Here is an 11,996-nt window from a genome sequence, read left to right on the forward strand (position 1 = left end):
AATCCTGACTACAGGTGATGATGTGTGATATTTCAGTATCCAGAGTTTCCACACCAACCCACAGCCCACAGGCATGGTATGTATTAGAAGTCACATAACCAATCACAGCTAAACATGTTAGAAACAGAAACGTTTGAGAATGCAGCAAGGTAAGAGCTACATGAACTCAGCGTGTTCCCAGTTCCTCGGCCCACTACACTTAGCTCACTATTTCCAATCAAGCCACACGTTTTGTTGTATGTATTTTGTCTTTGCTGGAAACGGAAGGTCCTAACCTTAACACAAGAGAATAAAAATGCTTGTGTGCTGGCACCATCGATACAAGGTACAATAACTAAGAATTTTATCTTGCAATAATCACAGAAAAGTCTAAATGTTTCAATTATGTTGGAAGGAAGGTTACGTAGAAACAGAAGTAATTCGCAACTGGCTGGAGGGTTTTCAGTTTTTCTCCTTGTAAAAAGGCAAAAGAGGGATGTAATCTCTGTTTACAGTCTGTCCTGCCACCATACTTCCTGGTTCCAAGGCCAATCATGTTTGAGCCACAGCATCTTTTTGTTTTATTCTAATATTGGGCAGAGAAAGCCAGATATTACAGTGAAATGTGTTTTATCAACTTACTCCTCCTTGAACTGTCACCTTATCGTGGTGGAGGAGTTTGAGTGCCCTAATGATCCTAGGAGCTATGTTGTCTGGGGCACTTAGTGCCCCTGGTAGGGTCTCCCATGACAAATTGGTCTTAGGTGAAGGGTGAGACAAAGAACGGTTCGAAGGATCTTTCATGGCGGTTAAAACGAAGAGTCGGAGTACCCGGCCCGGAGGGTTACCGGGGTCCCACCCTGGAGCCAGGCCTGGGGTTGGGGCCCGTGAGCGAGCGCCTGGTGGCCGGGCTTTCGCCCATGGGGCCCGGCCGGGCCCAGCCCGAACCGGATACATGGGCTCGTCCAACTGTGGACCCACCACCTGCAGGAGGAACATGAAGGGTCCGGTGCAATGCGAATCGGGTGGCAGACCAAGGCGGGAGCCTTGGCGGTCCAATCCCCGGACAAGAAAACTAGTTTTTGGGACATGGAACGTCACCTCGCTGGCGGGGAAGGAGCCGGAGCTTGTGGCAGAGGTTGAGCGGTACCGGCTAGATATAGTCGGACTCACCTCGACACATTGCATTGGCTCTGGAACCCGAGACCTGGAGAGGGGTTGGACACTCTACTTTGCTGGAGTTGCTCCGGGTGAGAGGCGGAGGGCTGGGGTTGGCTTTTTGTTAGCCCCGAGACTCTCTGCCTGTGTGTTGGGGTTTACCCCGGGGGACAAGAGGGTAGCTTCCTTGCGCCTTCGGGTCGGGGAACGGGTCCTGACTGTTGTTTGTGCTTATGGGCCAAATATCAGTTCAGAGTACCCACCCTTTTTGGAGTCCCTGGGACGAGTGCTAGATAGTGCTCTATCAGGGGACTCCATTGTCCTGCTGGGGGACTTCAGTGCTCACGTGGGCAATGACAGCTTGACCTGGAGGGGTGTGATTGGGAGGAACGGCCCACCTAATCTGAACTCGAGCGGTGTTTTGTTATTGGACTTCTGTGCAAGCCGCAGTTTGGCCATAACGAACACCATGTTCGAACATAAGGATGCCCACCGGTACACTTGGTACCAGGGCAGCCTAGGTCACAGGTCGATGATAGATTTTGTAGTCGTATCATCTGACCTGCGGCCGTATGTTTTGGACACCCGAGTGAAGAGAGGGGCGGAGCTGTCAACTGATCACCACCTGGTGGTGAGTTGGATCAGATGGCAGGGGAACATGCCACGTAGACCTGGCAGACCCAAACGCATAGTGAGGGTCTGCTGGGAACGCCTGGCAGAAGAACCTGTCAAGACGGTCTTCAACTCCCACCTCCGGCAGAGCTTTGACCACGTCCCGAGAGCAGTGGGGGACATTGAGTCCGAGTGGGCCTTGTTCCACTCTGCGATTGTCGAGGCGGCTGTTGCTAGCTGTGGTCGTAAGGTGGCCGGTGCCAGTCGTGGTGGCAACCCCCGTACCCGCTGGTGGACACCAGAGGTTCGGGGAGCCGTCAGGCTGAAGAAGGAGGCCTACAGGGCGTGGCTGGTCTGTGGGTCTCCGGAGGCAGCAGACAGGTACCGGATAGCCAAGCGGGGTGCAGCAGTGGCAGTTGCCGAGGCAACATCTCGGGCGTGGGAGGAGTTTGGTGAGGCCATGGAGAAAGACTATCGATCGGCTCCAAAGAGGTTCTGGCAAACTGTCCGGCGCCTCAGGAGAGGAAGGCAGCAACTCGCTCACACTGTTTACAGTGGGGATGGGGAGCTGCTGACGTCAACTGAGGCTATAGTCGGACGGTGGAAGGAATACTTTGAGGAGCTCCTCAATCCCACCAATGCGCATTCCGAGGAGGAACCAGAGCTGGGAGGCCTGGGGATGGACTGTCCGATCTCGGGGGCAGAAGTTGCTGAGGTAGTCAAACAACTACACAGCGGCGGAGCCCCGGGGGCGGATGAGGTTCGTCCTGGGTATCTCAAGGCTATGGATGTTGTAGGGCTGTCATGGTTGACACGTCTCTACAACATTGCGTGGTCATCGGGGGCAGTTCCTAGGGAGTGGCAGACCGGGGTGGTGGTCCCCATCTTTAAGAAGGGTGACCTGAGGGTGTGTTCCAACTATAGGGGGATCACACTCCTCAGCCTCCCTGGAAAGGTCTACTCCAAGGTACTGGAGAGGAGGGTCCGATCGATAGTTGATTCTCAGATAGAGGAGGAGCAATGTGGTTTTCGTCCTGGCCGTGGAACTGTGGACCAGCTCTATACCCTTGCAAGGGTGATGGAGGGGGCATGGGAGTTTGCCCAACCAATCCACATGTGCTTTGTGGATTTGGAGAAGGCTTATGACCGTGTCCCCAGGGGCACCCTGTGGGGGACGCTCCAGGAGTATGGGGTGGGTGGCTTTCTGTTAAGGGCCATTCAGTCCCTTTACCAGAGGAGCGTGAGTTTGGTCCGCATAGCCGGTAGTAAGTCGGACCTGTTCCCAGTGAGGGTTGGACTCCGCCAGGGCTGCCCTTTGTCACCGGTTCTGTTCATCACTTTTATGGACAGAATTTCTAGACGCAGCCGTGGTGTGGAGTGTGTCGAGTTTGGTGGCAGGAGAATCTCGTCTCTGCTTTTTGCGGATGATGTGGTCCTCCTAGCTTCATCCAGCTCTGACCTTCAGCTCTTGCTGGGTAGGTTCGCGGCCGAATGTGAAGCGGCTGGGATAAGGATCAGCACCTCTAAATCTGAGACCATGGTTCTCGACCGGAAAAGGGTGGCTTGCCACCTCCGGGTCGGGGGAGAGGTCCTACCTCAAGTGGAGGAGTTTAAGTATCTCGGGGTCTTGTTCACGAGTGAGGGTAGGAGGGATCGGGAGATCGACAGGCGGATTGGTTCGGCGTCTGCAGTGATGCGGACGCTGAGCCGATCTGTCGTGGGGAAGAGGGAGCTGAGCCAGAAAGCCAGGCTCTCGATTTACAGGTCGATCTACGTCCCAATCCTCACCTATGGTCATGAGCTTTGGGTAATGACCGAAAGAACGAGATCGCGGATACAAGCGGCCGAAATGAGTTTCCTCCGTAGGGTGGCCGGGCTCAGCCTTAGAGATAGGGTGAGGAGCTCGGACATTCGGGAGGGACTCGGAGTAGAACCGCTGCTCCTCCGGATCGAAAGGAGCCAGTTGAGGTGGTTTGGGCATCTGGTCAGGATGCCTCCTGGACGCCTCCCCGGGGAGGTGCTTCGGGCATGTCCTGCCGGCAGAAGGCCCCCGGGTCGACCCAGGACACGTTGGAGAGGTTACATCTCCAATCTGGTCCGGGAACGCCTTGGGGTCCTGCCGGAGGAGCTGGTGGACAAGGCCGGGGAGAGGACGGCCTGGAGCTCCCTAGTTGGGATGCTGCCCCCGCGACCCGGACCCGGATAAGCGGAGGAAGACGACGACGACGACGACAACTTACTGTGTATGACTTGTCTTCATTCCTCATCTAGAACCTTCTGGTGCTGATTCATAACTGGCAACCGGTGCTCTGAGTGTCAAAGTCAAATTTATTTATTTATAAAGCACATTTAAAACGGCACGGCAGCCTACCAAAGTGCTGAACAGGGGAGGGTAACAAGAGCAGATGAAGACACTAAAAACGTGCAGCAAACAGTAAAAAAAGTAAAACCCCATTTAAATAAGCAGTCAGACAAAAACAGTACATATAAAAGACATAAAGGCAACCTAAACCATGTGGCATACCAGTGGGGTAGAGTTTACCACAGTCGATGATATAAAAGACCCTGTAAGATTAATGCTAAAAGTCATTTTAAAATAACGAGTTTTCAGAGCAGATTTAAAATGTGCTAGCGAGGGAGCCATTATTTTGGAGCCCATTCACCACATGATTTATGTTCCATTGAAGGAACACAGAGCAAATACTGTTACACAACAGTGATCTTGTTGAAGCATACTGCTGTGTATTCATTGTGTGTACCAGAGTGGATTTGTTTGCTTCGATACATGGACTGCAATACCCCAACCTGACCACAGGGCATCATCCTTACTTTGTGCACATTTAAGTTACTAGTGATTATATCCTGTTGTTTTTATCCTGCCACTTCAGTACAAAACATGGCTCTAAAAACTCTCTTTCTGGTTTTCCTCCAGTTCTTTCCTTACGGCGATGCCTCCAAGTTCGCTCAGCATGCCTTCAGGACCTTTGACAAGAACGGCGACGGAACCATCGACTTCAGAGAGTTTATCTGTGCTCTGTCCATTACATCACGTGGCAGCTTTGAGCAGAAACTCAACTGGGCTTTTAACATGTACGATCTGGATGGAGATGGCAAGATCACACGAGTGGAGATGCTGGAGATCATCGAGGTATCAGTGAAAACTAACACACACGTCTAATTTTGAGTTGTTCTCCTAAAACCTTTATGCTCTATTCTGCTCAGAGTTAGCCAACAAAGCTGGCCACTATTGTTTCCTAAAAGTGTCCTCAGTCACCAACCCTGAGATGATCTGCCACCCCAGTTGGTTGATAATAAACTCACCAAGTTACAGGGATGTTACAGTTTAATTCTAGATTTTGTCTCTTCCACATGACCACAGTTATACGCTCAAATATAAACATATACATACATCCCCTCTGATATTTGGTTAAATGTCCCTTAGTAAGTGGAAACCATTGTTATTCTCCACTGGTAACCATAAGCTCACCACGTTGCTGTAGAACAGGGGTCACCAACCTGGTGCCCCCAGGAACGTTATACAGTCAGCAGTTATCGCCGTTGCCAGTCTGAGGCTTTGTGAGGACCAGCCACTGAAGAAGGTGCTCTCCACTGTTTGACCCACTACTTTGGAGCAGATATTCAAGAGTTTTACTATTCTTGACTTGGACTGGACATTAAGGCTGCACAGCCAAACTGGACGCCCATAATGCACGATGCGCAGAATGGTTACATTGAAAAATCTCTGGAGGATCGTACTGCTGACACCAAAGGACCTTAAGCCCGGACCACACTGTGCGTTTTTGGGCCATCTTGGAAAAATCTCTTGTTGTAAATGTTGAGGGTTATTTGCAAAACTGTGGTCGTATAGTGTGACCGTTTCAGCGACAGCTTACTGAGCACATTCACAACCAAAGTCAGCCTCCAACAGTCTTCAAGCACTGCTTGAAAACCTACCACTCCCATCTGCAATCCACCAATGAAAATACACCCAGGAAGTGATGCAAACAGCTAGTGATGAGAGTGCAATATGAAAGGAACGTTAGCAACATTAGCATCATTGTAGGCAAACTTTGTTTTGGAGTTTGGTTCTGACTAATAAAATAAGTGTTAATGGTAGCACTTTTTTCTCTTTTCACCATTGTTGTTTTGGTTAGCTGTTGGCTTTTGGTGACGTTTGCTTTTCAGGAAGGGTGCACTCATGCATTAGCTCATCCTGCTAGAGCAAAGCGTTGTGCAGTTTGGCTCACTGAAATCTTGGACTGTAAATTGTGCCACCTCGCTAGAGTTGTTACAGTGTGTCATGAGCAGTCCTGTGAGACAACCATGACACTCAGTGGTCCGGGCTTAAGCCTTCTTAGATGATGGTGTTGAGAGAGGAGCGGTGGTGCATGAGGAGGTCTGGAGTGGCAGAGAAGAATTTTAGAGAGGTGCACAGGGTATCCGCGGGTCCTTAAAAAGTCTTAACCCTTTGATGCATAATGGTCACTACAGTGGACAGGTACTCAAAATTGTTATTTATTTATTTTTGCTATTAAGCACAGCTGTTGAAGACTTTATTGCATGTGAGCCCCTCCGTTTGGACTTCAGTAAGTCAAGCCACCATATTTCATGTTCAGAATGCACGCTGTCCACTGAGATGGACATGTAATAAAGTATTTGTAAATTAACAAAATTGTGCAAAAAATATTTGTTGAAATTGTTTTCATTCACACCTAAAGATGAATGAAAAAAATTGTTTAAAAAATCATGGTTGAAGATTTCATAATTCATGCATCAGAGGGTTAAATTTGCTTTTCCAAATTTAAGGCCTTAAAAATCCTTAAAAATGACAAATAATCTTTAAATACAGTTTCTTCGTCTTCGTCTTCCTCCGCTTATCCGGGTCCGGGTCGCGGGGGCAGCATCCCAATTAGGGAGCTCCAGGCCGTCCTCTCCCCGGCCTTGTCCACCAGCTCCTCCGGCAGGACCCCAAGGCGTTCCCGGACCAGATTGGAGATGTAACCTCTCCAACGTGTCCTGGGTCGACCCGGGGGCCTTCTGCCGGCAGGACATGCCCGAAACACCTCCCCGGGGAGGCGTCCAGGAGGCATCCTGACCAGATGCCCAAACCACCTCAACTGGCTCCTTTCGATCCGGAGGAGCAGCGGTTCTACTCCGAGTCCCTCCCGAATGTCCGAGCTCCTCACCCTATCTCTAAGGCTGAACCCGGCCACCCTACGGAGGAAACTCATTTCGGCCGCTTGTATCCGCGATCTCGTTCTTTCGGTCATTACCCAAAGCTCATGACCATAGGTGAGGATTGGGACGTAGATCGACCGGTAAATCGAGAGCCTGGCTTTCTGGCTCAGCTCCCTCTTCCCCACGACAGATCGGCTCAGCGTCCGCATCACTGCAGACGCCGAACCAATCCGCCTGTCGATCTCCCGATCCCTCCTACCCTCACTCGTGAACAAGACCCCGAGATACGTAAACTCCTCCACTTGAGGTAGGACCTCTCCCCCGACCCGGAGGTGGCAAGCCACCCTTTTCCGGTCGAGAACCATGGTCTCAGATTTGGAGGTGCTGATCCTCATCCCAGCCGCTTCACATTCGGCCGCGAACCTACCCAGCAAGAGCTGAAGGTCAGAGCTGGATGAAGCTAGGAGGACCACATCATCCGCAAAAAGCAGAGACGAGATTCTCCTGCCACCAAACTCGACACACTCCACACCACGGCTGCGTCTAGAAATTCTGTCCATAAAAGTGATGAACAGAACCGGTGACAAAGGGCAGCCCTGGCGGAGTCCAACCCTCACTGGGAACAGGTCCGACTTACTACCGGCTATGCGGACCAAACTCACGCTCCTCTGGTAAAGGGACTGAATGGCCCTTAACAGAAAGCCACCCACCCCATACTCCTGGAGCGTCCCCCACAGGGTGCCCCTGGGGACACGGTCATAAGCCTTCTCCAAATCCACAAAGCACATGTGGATTGGTTGGGCAAACTCCCATGCCCCCTCCATCACCCTTGCAAGGGTATAGAGCTGGTCCACAGTTCCACGGCCAGGACGAAAACCACATTGCTCCTCCTCTATCTGAGATTCAACTATCGATCGGACCCTCCTCTCCAGTACCTTGGCGTAGACCTTTCCAGGGAGGCTGAGGAGTGTGATCCCCCTATAGTTGGAACACACCCTCAGGTCACCCTTCTTAAAGATGGGGACCACCACCCCGGTCTGCCACTCCCTAGGAACTGCCCCCGATGACCACGCAATTTTGTAGAGATGTGTCAACCATGACAGCCCTACAACATCCATAGCCTTGAGATACCCAGGACGAACCTCATCCGCCCCCGGGGCTCCGCCGCTGTGTAGTTGTTTGACTACCTCAGCAACTTCTGCCCCCGAGATCGGACAGTCCATCCCCAGGCCTCCCAGCTCTGGTTCCTCCTCGGAATGCGCATTGGTGGGATTGAGGAGCTCCTCAAAGTATTCCTTCCACCGTCCGACTATAGCCTCAGTTGACGTCAGCAGCTCCCCATCCCCACTGTAAACAGTGTGAGCGAGTTGCTGCCTTCCTCTCCTGAGGCGCCGGACAGTTTGCCAGAACCTCTTTGGAGCCGATCGATAGTCTTTCTCCATGGCCTCACCAAACTCCTCCCACGCCCGAGATTTTGCCTCGGCAACTGCCACTGCTGCACGCCGCTTGGCTAACCGGTACCTGTCTGCTGCCTCCGGAGACCCACAGACCAGCCACGCCCTGTAGGCCTCCTTCTTCAGCCTGACGGCTCCCCGAACCTCTGGTGTCCACCAGCGGGTACGGGGGTTGCCACCACGACTGGCACCGGCCACCTTACTACCACAGCTAGCAACAGCCGCCTCGACAATCGCAGAGTGGAACAAGGCCCACTCGGACTCAATGTCCCCCACTGCTCTCGGGACGTGGTCAAAGCTCTGCCGGAGGTGGGAGTTGAAGACCGTCTTGACAGGTTCTTCTGCCAGGCGTTCCCAGCAGACCCTCACTATGCGTTTGGGTCTGCCAGGTCTACGCGGCATGTTCCCTTGCCATCTGATCCAACTCACCACCAGGTGGTGATCAGTTGACAGCTCCGCCCCTCTCTTCACTCGGGTGTCCAAAACATACGGCCGCAGGTCAGATGATACGACTACAAAATCTATCATCGACCTGTGACCTAGGCTGCCCTGGTACCAAGTGTACCGGTGGGCATCCTTATGTTCGAACATGGTGTTCGTTATGGCCAAACTGCGGCTTGCACAGAAGTCCAATAACAAAACACCGCTCGAGTTCAGATTAGGTGGGCCGTTCCTCCCAATCACGCCCCTCCAGGTCAAGCTGTCATTGCCCACGTGAGCATTGAAGTCCCCCAGCAGGACAATGGAGTCCCCTGATGGAGCACTATCTAGCACTCGTCCCAGGGACTCCAAAAAGGGTGGGTACTCTGAACTGATATTTGGCCCATAAGCACAAACAACAGTCAGGACCCGTTCCCCGACCCGAAGGCGCAAGGAAGCTACCCTCTTGTCCCCCGGGGTAAACCCCAACACACAGGCAGAGAGTCTCGGGGCTAACAAAAAGCCAACCCCAGCCCTCCGCCTCTCACCCGGAGCAACTCCAGCAAAGTAGAGTGTCCAACCCCTCTCCAGGTCTCGGGTTCCAGAGCCAATGCAATGTGTCGAGGTGAGTCCGACTATATCAAGCCGGTACCGCTCAACCTCTGCCATAAGCTCCGGCTCCTTCCCCGCCAGCGAGGTGACGTTCCATGTCCCAAAAACTAGTTTTCTTGTCCGGGGATTGGACCGCCAAGGCTCCCGCCTTGGTCTGCCACCCGATTCGCATTGCACCGGACCCTTCATGTTCCTTCTGCGGGTGGTGGGTCCACAGTTGGACGAGCCCATGTATCCGGTTCGGGCTGGGCCCGGCCGGGCCCCATGGGCGAAAGCCCGGCCACCAGGCGCTCGCTCACGGGCCCCAACCCCAGGCCTGGCTCCAGGGTGGGACCCCGGTAACCCTCCGGGCCGGGTACTCCGACTCTTCGTTTTATCCGCCATGAAAGATCCTTCGAACCGTTCTTTGTCTCACCCTTCACCTAAGACCAATTTGTCATGGGAGACCCTACCAGGGGCACTAAGTGCCCCAGACAACATAGCTCCTAGGATCATTAGGGCACTCAAACTCCTCCACCACGATAAGGTGACGGTTCAAGGAGGAGAAATACAGTTTCTAAAGGTCTTAAATTACCAAATACCCACTAACCAAAATTCTTTTATTTCTATAAAATTTTCATGAATTTCTAGTTGGCGTTCAGCATTTTTTGTGTATGATCTTGGTGAAAGCGGAACCATACACACTCAGTTGGTTGTGAAAGGGGGCTATTTTTAGATGAGCACATTAGCTGGTTGAGCTAGTGGGAGCTTGCACCATGGGGAAGTGCAAGTTTAATGGTAACTGGATGGCTAATCCCACAATCGCGACGTGGTTAGCACCGGTTCCAGGCAATAGCTGGAAATTATAGCTTAAATTAAATTTTTAAAAAATTGCTTAAATTTGGTCAAAGTGGCCTTAAAAAAGGTCTTAAAAAGTCTTTAATTTGGCTCCCTTAAACCTGCAGATACCCTGGGTGCAGAACATGTATGAGAGCTGTGAGACAGCGGTGAGGTGGAACTGCATCAAGGATCAACTCTGAGCACCTTCTTGTTTGCTTTGGTGATGGACAGACTCACAGACGACATCAGACAGGAGTCTCCATGGACTACGATGTTTGCAGATGACATAGTGATCTGCAGTGAGAACAGGGTGGAGGATTAAGAGAAGCTAGAGAGATGGAGACATGGGCTGGAAACGAGAGGAATGAAGACAGAATCCATGTAAGTGGAACATTGATGCAACAGGGAGTAGAAGTAAAGAAGGTAGGGAACATAAGGACATAGGGTCTGCGGTCCAAATCTATGGAGGAGGTGGAAAAGAGGCTGTTTGTAATGGGTGGAGAAACGTGTCAGGTGTGATAAAAGGTTTTAGCAACAATGAAAGGACAGGTGTAGCGATAGAACTGGAGGTTGCAGTTCTCTTGGGAGTGATGAGGATGGATAGGATCAGGAGTGAGTCCATCAGAGGGACAGCTCATGTTAGATGTTTTAATGTCAGAAGGGACAGAAGAAGATGGTTTGGACATGTCCAGAAGAGAGACAATGATGACATCAGTAGAAGAATGCTGAGGTTGGAGCCACCAGGCAGGAGGCTGAGAGGAGATTTGGTGTGAGGGTAGAGGACGCAGGAGGAATGACAACATGGAGACAAACAATTAGTTGTGGAGACACCTGAAGGGACACACCCAAAGAGAAAAGACACTTTTCTTATTGTAATGAAATGAAACGTTACAACTTTATTCAAAATGGCTAATAAGATGTGATGATTCCATATAAATATGAAATATCAACCTGATTGATCTTTGAATGTTTAATCAGAAGATTCTAGTTACTTTTACTTCTTTAGGGACCATAAAAACACTCCATATTACTTCAGACAGAGTCGGGTATATAGTTTATAAAATGGGTTTAATTCTTTTTCCTAAACTAATAATTATACATGATAAGATATGAATAATGAGATGTGGTGTAATGGATATGAAGTGGTTTAATGTGTGTGTGAAATGCTATAATGGAAGCTAGATGTTGTAGCAAAATCGTTCTTTGTATCTGAGAGTTTGTGAAGTCTGGGTTGTAAAAGAATTTGTTGTTTGTTTATAACTAGAGTTGTTTATTAACCTCATCAGACGCCAGTGTGCAGGCTTACGGTACCCTTAGTATGAGTTGCTCTCGGCGGTCCGGAGGGGTGCGATCCGAGTGGTGAGGTCACCGGACGTCGAAACCACAATACTCAGAGATTAGTAGCTTCCTCTGGGTCTAGCTTCACCGGCCATAAGATGCAACCCGGGGTCTGCAGGTTGGGTGTCTGAGGTGTGAAGAAGCTCTGAAAAGAGCTGTTTTGTCTGTAAATCACTTGCAGCGTCGCAGAGAGGCTTTAGCTGGAGGTCAAAGGAGATGGTTTCAAAAGAGGCTTCTTTTCCGATTTGGCCAAATCGGGAGTCAGCTGGAAACTGAACTAATCGGAAGTACTTCTTGCTTTAATAAACTCGTTGTTTATAATTTCAGGCGAATGTGCCATGTCTTGAGGGCTTACCAAAACATTTTCAGAAGACAGGCCTTCTTTAGATACAAAGGTGTTTAACACTTTGTGAATGAGAATGTTTT

At 50.8% G+C, this 11,996-nt stretch overlaps 1 protein-coding gene across 1 annotated transcript in view; it reads left to right on the forward strand.

Moving 5' to 3' along the window:
* The window catches only part of LOC107378186 (visinin-like protein 1), a 60,548-nt gene that overhangs the window by 45,370 nt on the left and 3,182 nt on the right, over positions 1-11,996 (forward strand). Inside the window, exon 3 of the mRNA XM_015948258.3 lies at positions 4,682-4,897. Within this exon, the coding sequence (XP_015803744.1) occupies positions 4,682-4,897 (216 nt within the window). The remainder of the gene's footprint in view (positions 1-4,681; positions 4,898-11,996) is intronic.

The sequence above is a fragment of the Nothobranchius furzeri genome, chromosome 2 (assembly GCF_043380555.1).
Source record: "Nothobranchius furzeri strain GRZ-AD chromosome 2, NfurGRZ-RIMD1, whole genome shotgun sequence".
Lineage (NCBI taxonomy): Eukaryota > Metazoa > Chordata > Actinopteri > Cyprinodontiformes > Nothobranchiidae > Nothobranchius > Nothobranchius furzeri.